This window comes from Coffea eugenioides, chromosome 10 (genome assembly GCF_003713205.1).
Source record: "Coffea eugenioides isolate CCC68of chromosome 10, Ceug_1.0, whole genome shotgun sequence".
Lineage (NCBI taxonomy): Eukaryota > Viridiplantae > Streptophyta > Magnoliopsida > Gentianales > Rubiaceae > Coffea > Coffea eugenioides.
Window position 1 is genome coordinate 36,176,848 of NC_040044.1, and position 21,226 is coordinate 36,198,073.

General features: G+C 36.8%; 2 protein-coding genes and 1 pseudogene across 2 annotated transcripts; all 3 read left to right on the forward strand.

Annotated features, from left to right (window-relative positions):
* The first annotated feature begins 1,444 nt into the window (after positions 1-1,444).
* LOC113750776 (1-aminocyclopropane-1-carboxylate oxidase 5-like) lies at positions 1,445-2,765 on the forward strand. The gene is made up of 3 exons (XM_027294719.1): positions 1,445-1,546; positions 1,646-1,878; positions 2,162-2,765. Exons 1-3 carry the CDS (start codon positions 1,445-1,447, stop codon positions 2,763-2,765), a joined length of 939 nt encoding a protein of 312 aa, XP_027150520.1.
* Positions 2,766-13,652: 10,887 nt separating this feature from the next.
* LOC113750777 (putative pentatricopeptide repeat-containing protein At3g49142) lies at positions 13,653-14,264 on the forward strand. The gene has a single exon (XM_027294720.1). It carries the CDS (start codon positions 13,653-13,655, stop codon positions 14,262-14,264), a length of 612 nt encoding a protein of 203 aa, XP_027150521.1.
* A 72-nt stretch (positions 14,265-14,336) lies between these two features.
* Positions 14,337-17,617, forward strand: LOC113749701 (annotated as a pseudogene).
* Positions 17,618-21,226: the final 3,609 nt, after the last annotated feature.

The following is a 21,226-nucleotide window of genomic DNA, read 5'->3' on the forward strand; positions in this document are numbered from 1 at the left end:
TAAAGTATAGTCATAATACATAAAACTAACATACTTTTCACCAAAATATTATTGATGAAAAATACCACTATATATATAGTTCTTCAAGATAGAATAAAAAACTTCTATAGTAAAAAATGTACTATAAATAATCTAATGTGCCATAATATTTTTTGAAATGTGTAAAATAAATATTCAAATCTTTAATCTCGAAAAATAAAAAATGAGTTATGTACAAATTTAATAAATTTGATATGAACAAAATACATATACCCTTCCTTACTCTTGGAGCAAATATCGTAATTTAAAAACATATTTATATCTTTTAGGTTAATTAAGTAAAAGCACACAATTGTTATTTTTTATGTTTAGACTTATATTGAACATGATCTTTTTAGCTTTTAAGAAGTGCTTTTAAATTTTTTTTATAATGTTTTGTCAACATGTTTTGTTAATATCAATTTTATTAAATTCCTGCATAACTTTTTTTTTTTTATTCTTTGAGGTTCAAAATTTAAAAGTTAATTTTAAATATTTCAAAAGATATTATGGCATATGAAATTATTGATAGCCCATTTTTAACCATAAATTTTTTTAATTCTATCTTAAAAAAACTTGCAAAATTACATCGTAAAAAATGTTATAGAAATTTTATTTTGAAGAACTATATATATGATACTTTTCATCAATAATATTTTAGCATAAAGTATGTTAGTTTTAAATATTAAAATTATATTATAACTTTCTTAATGCTTCAATATATTTTATATAGAATTGCTAATTATTAAAGCAAAGTGTACATTTTTTTTGAGCTAAAGGGAGGAACAAAGTGTGAAAAGTGCTAAGCAAAGCTGGAGGAAAAATTTTCAGATGTTTTTATGGCCTCACATTTACTAGGGTAAGGGACAAACTAATATCATGTTTAGTTCATGGAGGCAAAGTGTGACTACCCTTATGGTTCAGGTGTTATTAGCCCTATACTATATTCTTAGACTTTGGTGCCTAGCTCTTGTTTCTCATTTTAGATCGATCCTTTTTTCTTCCATTGTCATTGCAATATTGCCAAGTGTCATCATAACTCTATCATTATGCAATTAAAAGAAATCAAATAACAATTATTATTATTAATGAATAAAAATGCCATCACCTCAGGCAGAATGCTTCTGTTGTGGGCTAGCAATACCTCATGAACATTGACCGTATTTCTTTATTCTGAAGTTATTATTGTGTCACCGTCCGTTACCTTACTCTTAACGGCCAACAAATAATAAAGTTGTAATAATTGACTAAAATGTATGAAAGTGTTGGCATCCAAAATGGCTGGAGGAAATTGTTATAAATAGCTAGCTTAAGCCAACATCTTCATCACCAAAAAGTATCAACTCTAATTTTGCCAAAAAGCAAAAAGAAAAAAGAGTCACTTCTGTCTTTTGCTTCTCACAAAGTTTGTGAACTTTTTGTTGCAATGGCAATTCCAGTGATTGATTTCTCAAAGCTTAGTGGAGAGGAAAGAGCCAAAACTATGGCACAGATTGCTAATGGATGTGAAGAATGGGGATTCTTTCAGGTACTTTGTTTAAATTATTGTTCATTGTTTTTTTGGTTGAAATATTTCAAATTGTTTGGAGATCTTTACATTCTTTTCTGTGCTGTTGGCTATATATAGTTGGTGAATCATGGGATTTCTGAAGAGCTTCTTGAGAAGGTGAAGAAGGTCGCATCCGAGTGCTTCAAGCTGGAAAGAGAAGAGGGTTTCAAGAATTCAACCAAAGTAAAGTTGCTGAATGAACTGATGGAGAAGAAGAGCACTGACAGATTGGAGAATGTGGACTGGGAAGATGTCTTCCTTCTCTCAGATAACAATGAAAATGAATGGCCATCAAAGACTGCCAAATTCAAGTAAGCATAGCATGAGAGATTCTTTAAATAAATGAAACCAACCAAAGTTGACATTTTTCTCCGATAATTCTTAGATGAATGCTATATAAATTGATCAAATCTAGAATGAACTTTTTCCATGATGACTCATAAATCCTCAAGAAAATAGACTGATCATTTTATTTAGCACTTGGTCATCACCTTTTTACTCGAACAACAATTTTCAGATTGGTTAAACAAATTTTGAAGAATAATGAGGCGATCTTGTTTCGAATATCTGACTTCTGATGTATGGAATTCACAGGGAAACCATGGAGGAGTATAGAGCAGAACTTAAGAAACTGGCAGAGAATCTCATGGAAATAATGGATGAAAACCTGGGCTTACCAAAAGGTTACATCAAAAAGGCTTTCAACGGTGGAGAAGAAGATAATGCATTTTTTGGCACTAAGGTCAGCCATTATCCACCATGCCCAAATCCTGAAAAAGTCATTGGCCTCCGAGCTCACACTGATGCTGGAGGTGTCATCTTGCTCTTCCAAGATGATAAAGTTGGAGGCCTGCAAATCCTGAAAGATGGCGAATGGATCGATGTTCAACCTCTTCCCAATTCTATTGTCATCAATACTGGAGATCAAATCGAAGTCCTGAGCAACGGGCGATATAAGAGCGTTTGGCACCGTGTTTTGGCCACCCAAGATGGAAACAGAAGATCCCTTGCTTCATTTTACAATCCATCACTCAATGCAACGATATCTCCTGCTCCTGAGTTAATCGAAAAAGCTCAGGGTAAAGACAATCAAGAAGGTGCCTACCCTAAGTTTGTGTTTGGTGATTACATGTCCGTTTACGTTCAGCAGAAGTTTCTTCCAAAAGAACCAAGATTCCAAGCTGTTAAAGCCAAGTGAATGTGAGGCTCAGGCCAAATGAATCTAAATTTCTCCCAAAAATTAAGGGTGGGGCGTGTAGGCAAATTGATCCTGTTGAGGTGATCTAAAATAACAGTTAGCTGCATAAGTGAATAACAAAACAAATATCAAGTGTTCATTGTATAATGTTCTGGTGGCCATTGCTTCATGAAGAGGTGTTGAGAAAACTAAGGAGAACTGGCTTTTAGCAGTACAATGGACATTTTGCTTTAGTTTTTTCGCATAGAGGCCCTGGCAACTTTGTATAAATTCTCCATCTGCTCTGTGTTATGCAATATTGTTCCCTGTAGTTGGTTTTTGTTTGTGTGACTGAGGTCTATGCCACTCTCAGGATCCGTTTGGTTCAATGTAAAACGTTTTACCCTTGAAAATATATTCAATGCATCCAAATTATTATCCAAGAAAATATTTGTTTTTATTTTTTCAATTATTTAAAGATTCTTGAATAGGTTTTTAAATGCTTCTCGTGAAACCAGCCAATTTTCTATTGGTATTACCTACCTCTTGTACTACTTGACACCCTTGCTCACCTCTGGCAAAGGCAATTTCTGACACAATCATTCATAAATTTTAGATGTAAGGTTAAGATATATCATCCCACATATATTTCTAGTGCAACCGACATTGATGACCCACGTTCACAGTAACTTAATAATACATGCATCTTTGTTAAAAAAAAAAAGTTTTAATAATATTGGCGAGAAATTGTTTTACACTAAATAATGTTTGTAAAGAATTTACCGTTGTAAAACGTTTACCAACCACCAAATTGCTTGGAAAATCATTTTTTGAGAAACTTTTACATTCAAACAAATAGAACCTATTCTAAATCTGTACCTAAAAGAAACTCAATTTGGTGTTTTTTGTTTTTTAATTATTTTTGTGCTACGACAAATAAAACATGAATTAAAACTAAACAATCAAATTCAATGAGAACCCTTGGATGTTAATGGGACATCTAGAAGTGGCGTAAGCATTGACCCTTGGGTCTTTGTGTAAGTTAATTGTTTTGTATATTCATTAACAATTCTAATCATGTTCCTTATCAGTTATTATTGGAAAAAAAAAAAGGACCAGAAATAAATTTTAAAAAAAAAAGCATTTTCTTATTATAAGAGTACTTTTGAAACATGAATTCAGATATAATTGGGATTAATATTAACTAACCGTCTAGAAGTTTTTTTTTTATGTCTATTTTAATTTTGATTATAAGATTTTCTACAGTCCCTTAATCTTATGTCTAAATCGATTATGGACAAAAAGTACAAACAAATTACAGGATCTTCAAGTGATCTTTGTCTTTCTCTGACAAGAAGGATCAAAGCCCTTAACATAAATTCAAAAAAAAAAATGGAAAAAAGTAAACACAAATAAGATTTGGATCCAGTTTGTGAATCCTTTAATTCTACTTTTTCTATCACCAAAATCAAAATATTATTAGCAGAACTGATGTGGCTTTTGACATACAACGCCTATACAATATTATAATCTGCATGTATAGTTATACTTAAAAAACAGGCTTGACTTCTTTAATGCATTTTCTAAGTTGGATGTTGACTCTATAATGTATTTTTTTTTTTATCTAATGTCAACGTACCAATTAAACAGAAATGGCCAATCTCTGTTTGCTCAAACAACTACCACATAATCATCAGATTCTTTGATTAGCCAAAGAAAGCAAGGCAACTATATATAGCTAGACATGTCTGCCACTGTATTTCTTTTCTATTCTTCTTCTTTTTCTTGAAGCTGTACACGTATAGGTTATACACGTTCTGATGAAATTAATTGATTGATGAAGAATAAAAGACAGTCCGTCCAAAAAGGAAATCTATGTACATGCACCCTAGACCATTTCCTTTGTCAGCTCTCATATCTGGATGCTTTCAGAGGAACACAATTAGTCAGCAACATGTGCGAACTTATCTCTTAGAATTGAAGGAAATGGAATTTGATCCTTCTGTTACGGAAGGAATAGCCTTCGACATATAGATAGGAAATATCAGCAGTGTTATTCCAACTTAGCATCTGCAACCACAACTTTTATACAAGGGATTACAGATAGGAAATGTTAAAAACTGTCATTCTTTGTACATCTATATATAAACGCGGGTTTATCAAGAATATGCAAGAAAAGCAGTAAATGTGAATTTAAAGGGAAGATTTTATCTTACAGAATTCTAAACAAGAGTCTTTTTCTGTTCTGTCTTGACATATAGATGTTTCTTTTTAAAAACACCATAACCTATTAGTACATGCATGTTTTCGTTAATGTGATGGAAACGGGTTATATTAGCATTCATACACCTGAAAAACAAATTTGAAAAATTATACGTATGGAAATAGTATGTGTACAGAGTCTTGTGAGCATTTTAGCTGTATATTTTTTATTTTAAATATCCTATGTGGGTCTGTAATAAATAGAGCTATTTTACCTTTGCCTCATGCATATATGATAACATGCATGAACGTTACCCGGCGTCACTTCTACTAGGGCAAGCTTGATCTTGGCAGGTTATGAATTGATAATATCAAATTCTGAACTTTTTTTTTTATTTTTTTTTAAAGAAAAAGGATCAAATCAACATCCTCTTACAATTTTGCTGCTGATTCTTGCGACTGATTGATTATCAGTTATGATTTTCGAATATAATGATCCTTTCTTCTTTTATCTAATCAGCAGTTTCAGCAGCACTAAATGGTACTTCTGCATTTGACAATATTCGAAACCAGGGACTGAAACTATGTGATTTCTTTCTCTCTCTACGCCACCCTTTCTCTCATCTGCTCTAGTAAATCATTTCTTTCTCATCCATGGCAGCCCTTCAGCCGTCGGCTGAGGGGCAAGCATTTTCTCCTACAACAAAAAAATCTTTCTCTCAGCTCTTCTCACAGCCGGCAACATCTCCAATTCAACTTCGACAGGCTTCTGTTTATAAGGGTGAAGCTGTGGTTGTTTTTTCCAGAGTAGATGCGGACAGACTTGCGGCGCCATTCAGATGGACTTTGGTTGGCAAATTCTCTCACGGACGACCTTCTTTGGAAGATATTCGAAAGTTTTTTGCCTCTTTGAACTTGAAAGATCAAGTTTCCATTGGATTGTTGGATTATAGGCATGTCCTTATTAAATGCTCAGCTGAAGTAGACTTTAACAGAGTTTGGTCGAGAGGAACTTGGCAATTGGGCAAATATCCAATGCGTGTGTTTCGATGGACCAGGGAATTTCATGTGCATAAAGAATCATCTCTAGTACCGGTATGGGTAAATCTTCCATCTCTACCTATTCATTATTTTGATAAACATTCTTTGTTTTCAATTCTTTCTCCAGTAGGAAGACCTTTGTTCTTAGATTCGGCCACGGCTGCTGGGACTCGTCCTAGTGTAGCCAGGATATGTGTAGAGATAGATGTAGCTAAAATTGTTGTGCCAAGGGTGTGGGTTGCTGTCGAAGGTGAATCAGGTTTCTGGCAACGTATTGTCACAGAGAATATCCCTCCATATTGTTCTTTTTGCTCAAGGCTAGGACATCATCATGAGGGGTGCAAGAAGAAGTTGAATAAGGATGAATCTCGGCTCAAATTTAAACAGGCCATGAATACGCAGCAAGATCTACAATTACATGGAAATCAAATGGTTAATCATCAACCTGAGACTAATCCAGCTGCTATGGCAAACGATAGGGTGGCGGAAGTGGCTGCTGATATTGCGAAAGATACGGCTGCGAATGCAACTGCTGCAACTGGGAACGAAAATGCAGTAAATATTTCTGATTCTCATGAAGTGCGAACTACTGCTACGGTTCAAAAAAGAAAAAATATCTTAGCAGCAAAAACCACTATTGCTGGGTCTGCCGTGCAAGTGGAGGAAGGGGAAGTAAATGTTCTGCAACATTGTGCTATTCATGATGATCATGCGGTTGAAGCAACCAATAACCAAACCGCTGATGCTAACGAAAAAACAGAAATAAGTAACATGATGAGTTCGACATTGCATAGGGGACAAAGAGAAATGGACTTCCAACTGGATAATCATCATGGTCTTCAACTTGAAGGGTCCCATTCCCACATTGTGAAGCCTTTTAACACCGATCCAGCGCATGTGGACAGTCATCAAAATGAAGGGTCCCATTTTCCCATTGAAAATCCTCTTAACACCGAACCAGAACATTTGACCGGCAATGGTTCAAACTGTAAAGATAATCTGACCCACAACAATGTGAGGGGTGAACATCACTTGCTAGCTGACAATGACAATGCTGATCATGAACTGATGGCCGACATTTCTGTTTCGGAGAATCTCTATGTTGATTTGCGAGGAGGAAAGGATTCTACACACCAAGAGGTTTTGGAGCAGTCTGCTGGTGATGTGGATAAACAGGAGAACCTTGTTGAGGAGGGATTATTGGATGGTGGGTTTGCATCCCTATCAGAGGGGGAGGCTGACGATGGCGATAGATTCTATGGTGGGAAGACACAGGAGCGCATGGGCTCCTCTGGGGTTGTAGATATTTTTAACCTTGACCCAATTATTCAACAGGTTAGTGACAAGCTCCAGCATGGGGAAGAATTCCAGTTGGTTAAGTATGGCAAGAAGAGAGGAAAGCTACCTCAAATTTCGTCGAATAGGTCGCTGCGATCGAAAGCTAAGGCAACCTCGAACTCTTTCTCTGCTGTAAATCAATGATTAAGTTCCTTTTCTGGAATATCATGGGTGTGTCCCGTGCCCCAAATTTTCGTAGATTGAGATTTTTAGTTAATCTTCATGAGATTCAATTGGTTGCTATCTGTGAACCGAAAGTCCAAGCAGTGGATATTCATTCGATTAGGATGCGTCTTCACATGGATCAAGCCATCTGTAATAGTAGGGGGGATATTTGGGTTCTTTACAAATCCTCTATCTTGTGTAGCTTGGTTGGAGAATCGAGTCAACACATGTCTCTATATCTTAGCTCTTTGTTATTTGAGAGACCTATTACCTTCTCAGTTACTCATGCAAAGTGCACAGACACTGAACGGCTAGAATTGTGGTCTAGTCTCCTAGTGGACAACCCGGATCAATCCCCTTGGTTGATTGTGGGGGATTTCAACGTCATCGTGTCGGCGGAGGAGAAAAGGGGAGGGTTGCCTTTTAGACCAGCAGAGGGTTGGGATTTTTTAGATTTTATGTCTCAGGCAGGGGTTTTTGATGTGGGGTACTCGGGCTCTTGCTTCACATGGTGCAATAACAGGCATGGTCGGGCGCGTATCTGGAAGCGATTAGATAGGTTGCTAATGAATCAAGTTGCTTCTAATTTCGCTCTGGATTTTAGCATTCGCCATTTATCTAGGGATCCTTCGGATCATGCGCCATTATTATTATCGGCTACGACAAAACTAGACAACAAGCCGAGGCCATTCCGTTTCTTAAATTTTTGGGCATCTAAGCCTGGGTTTTTGGATGTGGTCCGATGCAACTGGAACGTGGCTTTCTCGGGGCCTCCGTTAATGGTCCTTGCTGCTAAGCTTCGAAGTGTCAAGATGGCGTTACGTGCCTGGTCTCGGGAGGTTTTCGGAGATATCTTTGGCTCGGTACGGGTGGCAGAGGACATGGCCCTCAACGCTGAGTTGAGCTATGACACTGATCCATCGGAAGACAAGCTTGTAGCATTACAGAAGGCTCGGGCTCATCTTCGGCGGTCGCAAGGGGTGGAGCATATGTTTTGGCAACAAAAATCAAGGGTCAAATGGTTGAAGGATGGAGATCGAAATTCGAGATATTTCCATGCAGTGGTGGCAGAGCGCCACCAACGGTCGGTAATCCATCGGATTAAATCATCCACTGGGGATTGGCTGGAGTCTGCGGATGCCATTGAGAGTGAAGCCGAATCCTTTTTTAAACGGTTATTTACGGCAGAGTCCCCTAGTGCATCCTTTAATGCTCTTGACGTTATACCGAAATTGCTGACGGACCAGGATAATGACATGCTAGACGAGATCCCTTCTAAGGAAGAAGTTAAGTTAGTGATTTTTGCAATGGATGGTGGGAGTGCGGCTGGGCCGGATGGGTTCTCGGGTAGGTTTTTTACGTGTGCATGGGACATTGTGGCAGAGGATGTCCATGCGGCTGTGGTAAGTTTCTTCTGTGGAGAGGTGCTGCCTAGGAGTATATCTTCCACTTCAATAGTGCTGGTTCCGAAGGTCCAGTCTCCGCAGGATTTTACCCAATTCCGTCCGATTAGCTTGTGTAACTTTATCAATAAGGTGATATCCAAGGTCTTGTCGGACAGATTAGCATGGATCTTGCCGAAGATTATTTCCCCTCAGCAGAGTGGCTTTGTGAAAGGTAGGCATATCTCTGATAATTTTCTGTTGGCTCAGGAGCTTATATCTGGTATTCGTCGCTCTAATAGGGGAGGGAATGTGGTGTTAAAGTTGGACATGGCCAAGGCTTACGACCGCATTTCATGGGTTTTCTTGTTACAAGTACTGCGTCGATTTGGTTTCACGGAGAGGTGGATTGATATGATTTGGCGATTAATCTCCAATGTTTGGTTTTCGGTTCTGGTCAACGGCTCTCCTTGTGGCTTTTTCCAATCTACTAGGGGGCTCCGACAAGGTGACCCCATTTCACCGGCTCTTTTTGTTATTGGGGCAGAGGTCCTGTCTAGGTTGCTTAACTCTTTGGTTGGCCAGCGTGGATTCCTGCCGTTTAAGATTCCTTCCACATGTCCTGTCATTACACATCTAGCTTTTGCAGATGACGTAATTATTTTTTGTAGCGGGATTAAGAGTACTTTGCGGCATGTTATGAGGGTTTTGGGGTTGTATTGTAGTACGTCTGGGCAGCAGGTAAATTGTCTGAAGAGTTGCTTTGTTACTCATGATAAGTTGAGCCCTGCTCGTCGACGAGTGGTGTCACAAGTTTCTGGTTTTCAGGCCAAGTCCCTCCCACTTAAGTATCTTGGATGCACTCTCTATTCCGGAAGACGGAGATGTAGCTACTTCTTGGACATCTGCTCCTCAGTTGCAAAGCGGGTTCTATCGTGGAAGGAAAAGTTATTGTCGCCTGGTGGGCGTTTGGTTTTAATCAGGAGTGTTTTGTCGTCGTTGCCTCTGCACATCCTTGCTGTCACGGATCCTCCAAAGGGTGTGCTTCATACCCTCGAGAAGGTTTTTGCAAATTTCCTTTGGGGAAGGTCTGTGGGGGGTAATCGCTACCATTGGATTAGATGGGAGACTATGTGCAAACCGCTTGATGAAGGGGGGATTGGTGTTCGGTCCCTGGCGGATGTGTTGGAGACATTTTCAGTGAAGCTATGGTGGTCCTTCAGGCAATGTTTATCCCTCTGGGCGAAATTTATGCACGATAAATACCTCCAAGGCGGTCATGTGTGTGAAGCGGAACTTCAGCGCTTTCAATCTCCCACCTGGAGGAGGCTAGTCAGGTGCCAGGCTCTGGCAGATTCCCATATCCGGTGGGTGTTGCAGAATGGAATGGTCGACTTTTGGCATGAGAATTGGATGGGTGAAGGGTCGTTGTGTCAACAGGTTGAGAATTTTGGTGATCACGCCGTAGCGGACTTCGTGTTGAATGGGAGCTGGAACGTTTCGATGCTTCATCAATGGCTACCTGATAGCATTGTTTCTACGATTATGCAAATACGCCCTCCTGATATTTTTTCTACAACCCTAGATAGGATGGTGTGGGACTTGGAGACAACTGGTTCCTTTTCCTTCTCATCTGCATATAATTTGGTCCGACAGGAATCACTACAAGAAATTTGGCCTTTTATGACAACATTCTTTGCGACAAGAGAGAAAGTTGTCACAATTGAAAACTTTAGTGACGACTTTTAATATCGTCATACTTGATCGTGGGTTCACCCGTCAACAGTGACAACACGAGATAAGTCGTCACAATATGGATGGCACGCAACTATCCAGTGTGGTGGGAGATCACCGTTGTGACGACTAGAAAACATGTTGTCACTGAAACTTGTCCTACAGTGACAACTTAAAATATCGTCACAATATGGTTGCCAGTTCTAAATTAGTGACAACAACTAGTCGTCACTGTCTAAATCATTTATTCCCATCTCACTTTCGCTAATTCTACTATGTCACCCTAATATTTTCAATATGGCCCATATGTTGTAAATAAGTTTTATTAATTCTACCATGACACCCTAACTTTTATATTTTGACCCCATATACCACCTTAATTTTTTTAATATGGCCCATGTGTTGTAAATAAATTTTATTAATTTTGCTATGACACCCTAACTTTTACATTTTAACCCCATATACCATCTTAATTTTTTGAATATGGCCTATGTGTTGTAAATAAATTTTATTAATTCAACTATGACACCCTAACTTTTACATTTTGACCCTATATACCACCTTAATTTTTTCAATATGACCCATGTGTTGTAAACAAATTTTATTAATTCTACTATGACACCCTAACTTTTATATTTTAACCCCATATACCACCTTAATTTTTTCTATATGGCCCATACGCTGCAAGTAAATTTAATTAATTATATTATGACACTCGAACTTTTACATTTTAGCCCCGTATTTGGTAAACTAATCTCATTAACTCTACCATGACACCTTATCTTTTGTAATTTAGTCTCGTATGTGATAAAGAAAATTTTTATTAATTTTATTATGCCACCCTATGCTTTTACACTTTAAGTTGTGTTTATCATTAGCAAAATGAGCAATATATTGTAAAAAACAATGTTTACCTATTTTTCAATTATTCCAAACATAGCTAATACCTTGTTATAAAGTTAAAAAACATAAAGAATTCTTTATTTAGTTCTCTTGACAACATATGGGAAATTACTGATTCACATAGTGTGAAAATAATGGAACAGAATAATAAAATTTAATATGAAATTAAGTAAAAATCTTGATAATTCCATGACTGGAGTTTGTTATGTATTACAATTTACAATAATCAAATTGTTTATGGTTTATGAATCAGTACATGTATCAAATAGATTTAGTGTTTCATGCATGTATTAGTAAACCATTTTGGTTATTTGATCAACTAAACAGATTGTTTGGTCTTGTCAGACCACAATTCGTGCATAATTGATAAAATTATTAAATTGATACAAAAATATTTGCATTAAAATATCTTTTTTAGAATCATAAACATATTTTTAAAGTGTTTTTTCCTAACTCACTTTCATTATTTCTACTATGCCACCCTAATTTTTTCAATGTGGCTTATATGTGATAAATAAATTTTATTAATCTTATTATGACACCCTAAATTTTACATTTTAGCCCCATATGTAATAAATTGATTCCATTAACTCTATCATGACACCTTATCTTTTACAATTTAGCCTCGTATGTGATAAACTGATTTCATTAATTCTATTATGGCACCCTATCCTTTACATTTTACTTGATGTTTTTCATTAGCAAAATGAGAAAGATATTGTAATAAAATATATATACATATTTTTAAAATTGTTCCAACCTTAGTTAATAACTTGTACCGAACTTAGCTAAGGTTAAAAAATATCATGGATTCCCTATCTATTGTCTTGACAACACATGAAAAATTATTGACTAGCATAGTGTAAAAATAATGGCAAAGAACAATAAAATTCAACATGAAATTAAGTAAAATCTTGACAATAGCATGGTTGGAGTTTATTATTAGTTACAATAGTTACATTATTTATGGTTTATAAATCGGTATTTGTACCAAATACATTTACTGTTTCATGCATGTATTAGCAAACTATTTTGGTTAATTGATCAACTAAACAGATTGTTAGGTCTTGTCAGACCACAATTTCGTACATAATTAATAAAATTATTAAATTAATACCAAAAATATTTGCATTAAAAGATTTTTTTGAATCATAAACATAATAAGACACTAAATATTCCAAAAACACTAATTTTCAAAAACACTAAATTAATCCCAGAAACACTAAATTTTCCAAAAATTATCCAAAAACACTAAATTTTCAAAGTTTTAATGTAAAAAATAAAGTTCCAGATGCAACTTGTGAAGTAAAAAAGCTCAAAATAATAACCTTATTGTTGCAATTTTTTTTCGAACAATAATTTGATCAATTAGCCGTACAAAAGAGGATGAAAGTGTTATTTTTTGGTCTTAGCTAAAATGGAAGCGGGAAGCTGAAAATTGAAGAAGTACATGTGAGTGAACAAAAGAAGCAGAAACGACATAGTTTTGGCTTTGTTGTTTGATAAAAACACTCACAACACTTAGCAAAAGTTTCAGACAAAATTTTCTTTCCCTCTTCTTGCCAGTTTTGGACACTATCATCTTCTTCTTCTCTCCACTGCCATCTTGTTGAAATTATCCAAAAAATCACTTTGGGCCACCATTTTCATCCCTAATTTGAGCTACCCAAAAGATTTGTGTAGATTTTGTGGAGTTGCAGATAGCAAAAATCCCTAGATCGGTGCAGCAAAAATCCCTAATCAGGAGGAGAAGCTGCTACACAATCGGGTCACCGAAGGCCGCCTAGTGTTCATTTTGTTATCTCTCTGCCTCTCTCTCCGTCGTCGTCGTGCTCCTTCTCCTCCATCTTCCCAATTCTCAACAACAGCCATGATAATTCCAGAGAAGAACAGGAGAGAGATCTCCAAGTACCTATTCCAAGTACCCGTGTTCTATTTCGTCAACACGGGACTTTATCTGCTGTTAATTACTGGAGTATTAATTTACTATTCCTTTGCTTTACCTTTATTCCTAGTTTCAACCATCAAATTGCATTCAATAATATTTGCCCTTTTTACAACACAATATTCATCCTGGCAATTGCAAATAGATGGCCGTAATCGTACTTCTTCCTAGGAGGAAGTAATTTGCATCCATGCACCGATGCACGCTTTAATTCATAAAATCCATTGGAATTCCCCTTCATGTTTTCTGCCAGTTTTCAACTGCCTGTCAAAAGCACTACTCCTGCCCACTGCCACGGTCCCTTCGGAGGCCGCTTCTTACAGTCAAGTCTTAGACAAATGGCCAGATATTAGAACCTTGAAAAAAATCCACTGCAGGATCATCTTACATCTGAACCTCAACTCCTGCATTTCCTTTGGCATCAAGTTGATGCGAGCCTATGCTGCTCGTGGCCAAACCAGTATTACCCGCCAGATATTCGATAGAATTCCCGAGAGAAATGTCGTGATTTTTAATGTTATGATTAGAAGCTACGTCAACAACCATCTTTATCATGATGCTTTCTTCATGTTTAAGAGCATGAATTCGAGTAACACGAACCCTGATTATTATACATTCCCCTGCATTCTAAAAGCTTGCTCTGCCTCTATGGATCTGTGGGTTGGCTTGCAAGTTCATACCCAAGTCTTGAAAATGAATCTTGATGGAAATTTATATGTCGGGAATGGTCTAATAGCCATGTATGGGAAATGTGGGGACGAGATGCCCAGGAGAGATGTTGTCTCTTGGAACTCAATGGTCGTTGGATAATAGCGAAGAAAGATTTTAATTTGGTGAAGTATCCCGAGATCGATGTCCCAAACTTGCAGGTGATTTAAGCTGATGCAGAGCTTCAAGTCCAAGGAGAACGTCCGGAAAACCTTCGCTTGGATGCATTACTACTGGTATCTTACGAACGACGGCATCGAGTTCCTGAGGACTTACCTCAATCTTCCCTCTGAAATTGTTCCTGCTACTCTTAAGAAGTCCACCAAGCTCCTCGATCGTCCTATGGGTGGACCTCCTGGTGACCACGCTCGCGGACCACCAAGGTTTGATGGGGATAGGCCCAGATTTGGTGACAGGGAGGGGTCTCGTGCTGGTCCTGTGGACCTCCTGGTGAGTTTGGTGGTGAGAAAGGTGGAGCTCCTGCAGATTACCAGCCTGCTTTCAGGGGTTCTGGTGGAAGGCCTGGCTTTGGCCGTGGATCTGGAGGTATGGTTCAGCACCACCAAGTTCAAGCTTCTCTTTGATTCATGTTTTGCTAAATTATGTTATTTGCAATTTAGGCTCTCAGATGTTGCAGTTGAAAGTTATGCATGTTGAGATACGTAGTTGATTGAGACTTATCTATAGTTTTGGTTGCTCTAGGTCTTCAAATCAATCTAAGGAATTTCTTAAAAACATGTGGTGGCACCTTTTTTCTGGGTTTAATGGATTATACGCTGGTGCTTCTTGTTACTGATAAAAAAAAAAAAGGATAAGCAGGAGATTGCAAAGTAAGGATTTTTTATTCTTGTCATAAGGCAGAGATAATTTGCTCATTCTTGGCATCCTAGATTCTCTATGAATTCCTTGCATTTGTATATTGAAGCGCTAATCTATAAATATTGAGTGGTTAATTTCTAGATATCATATGTGACTTTTTGAATTCTTCAATCTGATTATGAGAATAATCAGATAAGTTTTCTAGTAATATGCTTTCTCTTGTGTACTTAGATTATAATTTGCCCTGGTGAGTTGCTTGTAGTCATGTTAATGCAATTATAGGAATGGTATTTTTGGTATGGACTAATGAATGTTCTGCTTTCTTTGGTTTACTTACTTGAATGTATTAAGATCGTCACTTCAATGCTGTTAAGATCTTCACTAAAAGAACCACCCAATATCCATAGTTGAGACAAGCTGAACTAGAAGTTCATTTTTTGGCTAATCATTGTAGGCTTTTCTTTGTTTCTCCTTTATATAACATACTACTTTATATAACACACTGCTATTAAACTACGTGTCTTGATACTAATGAGAAACATAAAATATTTGAATCTTCAAAGAACATGTATTACTTGTATTGAGCTAAAGAAGTAACTTATATTTGTAATCTCACTCTGATTATTCTGTAATTGATGGATAGAAATGTTAGTATTGAATGATGGGATATTTTTATGCTCTTGCATTAGATTTGTTTCTCATTGAATTTCTCCTCCTCTTGGATAGTGAATAGTATCTGTTCTCAGACAATACGTAGAATTTAATGGTAACAGTTATTTGATAAGAAGTTAGTTGTGATGGACCCAAATTTGAAGCTGGCCAGCAGTAGAGGCTCCACCAGTCCCAAACAACTGCATATTGCTAATAGTAGTGATAGTAGTGATATGATTAGCAGCTTGCCTGATGCTGTTCTTGGTTGCATTCTATCACTAGTTCCTACAAAAGATGCCATGAGAACAAGTGTCCTGTCAAAAAGATGGAAAGGACTGTGGCTTTCTATTTCTCATTATGTGTTTGATGAACATTCTCAAGGAGACAGGATGCTGTTTGTGAACCTTTTGAACAGAGTGATTCATCGAGAAACATATATTGATAAACTGTCAATTTCTTGTCGTGACTTACATGATCCATTGCTTCTTCATTCATTCCTGTGCAATGTTAGAGAGCGTAATCTTAGTTTTTCGGAATTTGATGGCCCATTCAACTTTCTAAGTTCTGCATGTTCTCTTGAATCTCTCATTTCTTTCAAACTGAAGCTAGGCTATAATGTTCCAATCTTCCATCTAATTATCTGTTTTTCCAGTTTGAAGACCTTACATCTTGAGTGCATAACTTTTCCAGATAATCCTTCAAATCAGCACCTATTTTCGAATTGCTATAGGCTTGAGCATTTAGTTTTGGATAAATGTAGATGGACAACTCATAATAATGTCATCCATGCTGGAACGTATAATTGACTAATGTTTGGCACTTGAGGAATATGTATTGAAATGCTCGTGACTAATTAAGCAGAATTGATTGGTTTGGAAACCGTTCTTTTCCTAATGAAGTTCGGTGAGTTCATGATGCCTCCTTAGAGCATGTCATTCTTAGGTTCTCACTCCAAGTCAAAGTATGCCTTCTTAATTTTTTTAGCTTTCTAGCTCTTTGGATTATTCTTCTTCCAGAATATTTTGAAGCCTTTTTAGTGGATGCCAAACCTTAACTCTTTTCATCTCTCATTAGTCAGTGGGCTGATGATAATTATCCTATTCCTAAGAAAGTTGTTTCGTGGAATTACTGAGTTGATTAACTAATTTTGACGAAAGACTTGCGCTGTTATACATGGTATAGATCATTTCCCAGTTTGTCATGTTTCAAGGCTCTTAGTATTTCAGGTCACATTTGCTCTAGTTGATGATTCTTAGCAATTTTACATTCATGTAACTACTAACTCTCTTGAATGCTTATCAACTTAACTGTGCCTTCAAAATGTTAACGTTCCATTGACTTTTGCAGCAACTACAGTTATTCTATTCTTTTCCAATGTTCAAGTAACCCTCCTATGCGCTCTTAGTGTAAGTTATGTAGGTAAGGCATTAGTTCTTTTGCTTAGTGATTTTTATATTCAAATTGCTTTTTCCTTTTATGAAACAGAACTTTGTAGGGACTCCAAAATCTGATCCCCTCCTTAATATGATTGCAGTCTTGGTTTTGCATGCTTCATTCAGAAAACTTACCCCAACAAAACAATCTACACGAAGTGACAGAAATAGGAGGAGCAGTAAAAGATGAGGAAAAACGATGAAGTGTTGAAGATTACTGTCTGTACATTGTAGCTGGCCAGACTGCCCGGACCATATCTTCTTGTTGAACCTATTAGCTATATCCTGCAGATACTAGTGTCCAATTTTATCAAATCACAAACTAGGTTCGATTCATCTGTTCTTTTCTACCTCTCTCTTCTCACAGGTACTCAGTTATTGACTAGTTTATCTTTTAGGAAGGATATGTATGGTTATTACTAGAACTGATTTTGTGGGATTTGGGACCCAACATTTGTGGTTCACTTTTGTTTTGATTAATTTGTAGATGTGTTATGGCCAAATATATGAATTTGTGGCATATATTCTACGTTGATTTTGTCTTTTGTCAAATTGAATGTTCTGCTATAATTGTTGAAAATGTCAGGAAAATACTATATTTGTAATGGCCAATTTCAACTCTTTAAGACAAAACTCAGTGACAACCTTCAAAGTTGTCACTCTTAGCCAAATTTAATTTTTTGCTATAATTGTTGGAAATACCGTGATAATGTTATATTTGTAATGAACAATTGTAGCACTTCTAGACAAAATTGTAAGTTTGCTAAGTGACGACTATTCTTGTCACTGAATACTAGGAATGACAGTAACAAGTTCAAGTCGTCACTGTAGAGTTCAAATTTGTGACGACTTTTGCTATGTTTTATGACAAAAAAATAAGTGAAACAGTAACAAGAAAATTCGTCACAGAATGATAACCGTTAGTGACGACTTAGTCCTCATCATTAAATAATAAGATTTAGTGACAACTTTAAAAGGGTTGTCACACATACTTATTTGTGACATAGAATTAGTGACAACCTAGGTGACAATGGAAAAAGTCGTCACTATATTCATATAATGACGACTTTTTGATTTTTAGTGATGACTTTTTATTGTCACAAAAGGTCAAATTTCTTGTAGTGAATCCAACATTTCTATCTTCTCCTCTAATATTTGGTTGTCAGCTTTGCCTGTAAAAATCTCTTTTTTTATGATTAGGATGTTATCGGGCCGCCTGCCTGTGATGGAATCGCTGCAGAGGCGGGGTGTCTGCGGTCCATCTCGGTGTTCTTGCTGTGTCAACCCAGCGGTGGAGTCAGTTGATCATGTCTTGTGTGTTGGAGATGTCCCACGGTGGGTATGGAATTCTTTTCAGGTAGAGGCAGGAGACTTTGCACATGTCTCAACGGTAAAACATGCAGTCATTCAATGGTGGATGCGCCCGGCTAAGAACAAGTTGATGAAATTGTTGTATCAGATATTGCCTTCGCTTATTTGTTGGCATCTCTGGAAGGCTAGAAATGTGGCGGTGTGGGAAGGAAAGGTGTTGTCAGCGATACAGGTACATGGCTTTATTCTTTCGGATCTCTGTGATATTCTTCAGATGCACTTTAAGGATATGGGGGTGGGACGTTATTCGTGGCATCGACTACACATTTCGCTGATGGGGTGGAAGAAGGAAATGAGGGTCACTTTAGTCAGGTGGCTGCCTCCGGCTTCTACCCTCCTAAAACTGAACACTGATGGGTGCTCCTTAGGGAATCCGGGGAGGAGTGGAGGTGGTGGGATTTTGCGAGATAGTGCAGGTTTTTTCAGACTTGGTTTTGCGGGTTATTGGGGAGAGACGACGAGCCTACATTCAGAATTGAAGGCCTTGTTATTTGGGGTTAAGTTGTGTGTCACGCAAGGCTTTTGTTGCTTGCACCTGGAGTCTGATTCCATTCTTTTAGTCCAAATGGTCACAGGGGTTGGTAGATGCCCATGGGCCTTGCAACGAGAGCTGGACGAGTTGCTTGCCTTTCGGAATGCTTTTCAAGCTGTCTCCCACTGTTATCGCCAAGCGAATGTGCCAGCAGATCGGCTTTCTAAGATTGGGACAGATACCCGCTCTACTGTTATCTATAACTCGTTTGCGCAATTGCCGCGTTTGGTTCGAGGAGACCTTAGGTTGGATAGGCTTGGCTATCCTAACTTCCGTGCTTCTTGAGCGCCGGCGTGCTTGTGTTTAGTGATGTTTCCATGTACTCGTTCAGCAAAATGGGGGGAAAAGGGGAGGATAGGTCAAGTCTTTTGTTCATGGCCATGCTGCAAATCTTGTAACTTTTATGATTCTGTTTGAATAATAACGATGAGGGCTGTCCTCTTTAATCAAAAAAAAAAAAAAAAAAAAAAAAGAAAAAAAAAAAAGAAACCAGGGACTGATGAATCTTGTCATATTTGACACAAAGCCTTGCTTCTATGTCATGTAAAACGAACTTCTATGACTTTTTTATAATTAGGGTTAGGGACCACTTAAATATAATCATAACTTGATTGATAAATAATTTGAATTGTTTATTTACGTAAAAGATAATAAAATTTGACTGAGATTTGAGATACTATCTTATTAGGAGATCTGATTTAGGATGTAGTTTATGTAGTTAATTAACATTTGTTGCCCTAATTGAAATAGAACTAGAGGTAATTAAGAAGGTTGAAGTTTTCAAAGAAAGTCTCATATTTGGAAGATCAACTTGGAACAACCACAAGCATTCGTGATCTATATTAGCTTATCATTTTTTGCATCAAAAGAATACCCCATGCCATGGAATAGGACTAGTTCCATTTTGCACCTTTTAAGTTTACACTAATTCTCACATTTCACTATTAAAGTTTACTTTTTTGGGGTAGGTAAAAAAAAAAAAAAACTTTTAACGTTTACTTTGGTAATGTTAAAGGGTTTGAAGCAAAAATTTAGGGTGCAAAGTGAGAATCGTTAAATATAATGGGGGTGAAAGTTGAGCTAGAGCAAGGATAAGAATATCACTAGGAAAAGATATAGGAAAACGTTACAGGTTTGTAGTAAAAAAGCTAGCTTGTTACCTTTTAGTTGGACCATACTATTCAGAAAATGCCTTATTTATATTCCTCTACGGCCTAAGCATGTTTCTCTTTGTGTGTGTGACACTGATTTCAATCAAACAAACAAACATATGAAATATTGTTTGCAAATAAAAGTTCCTTTCAAGTTTTATCTAACCAATGAATTAGTTAGCATGAGGATTAGGCAATAATGGTCTTATAAATTCAGAGGTGGGAAGGGTGTGGCAGGAGGGGTAGGAAGGTAACAAAAAAAAAATCTAGTGAACCAAACACACCTTAATCATATTAGTTATTAATACTAGGGAAAATGATTCCAATCCTCCCTCACATTTTACCAATTTTAATTTTTTTGTCTCTCACGTATAAATTAAATAAAGCATTTTAGTCCCTTACAAACCCAAAATTTATACATTTTTGTCCCTCCTCAACCATGCATACACCTCTCTCCAATCCCGTTTATAGAAATCCCTCCACCACTCTACCCTCCCCTTCCCTCTTTGTACCACTTCCAACCCTTTCCTAAACACCCCTTCTCCTCCTCCTCTTTCTTTCGAGATTTTAGGGAAAAAGATGAGGAAAGATGAAGAAGATTTTCAAAAAAAAAATATAAGCAAATATGAAGAAGATTTGTAAATAAAGAAATTTTTTATTTATCAAACTTGTCATTACTATTCATTTTGAATTTTGATTGATAAGTTAAAATCTCTTCAATATGGGTTTGTTTAGATTAAATAAATTTATGGGGAGCTTTATTAGTTTCATGAGATTTTTTGTGATCATGGTTTTGATTTGTTTTCTTAGGTTTTATTAAGAAAGGTATTAAAAATATTTGTGGAGCATTTCTAAATTTTTATGAAGAAAAAACTGTGATAAACACAGTTGAAAGGAGCTGTGGGATAATAAAGACAAAGTGGATAATGAGATAAAATACCAATTTTGTCCTTTAAATTTTTGGAGTCTGGTTTGCGAGCACTATTTTCTTCTTTGTTCGGTTAATCAAATCATCTATTTATAAATTAAGCTTCAACTGCACCATAATCACACAAAAAATATCATCTTGATTCTTATACTGCTTTTTTTTTTTCTCTTAGCAGCCGG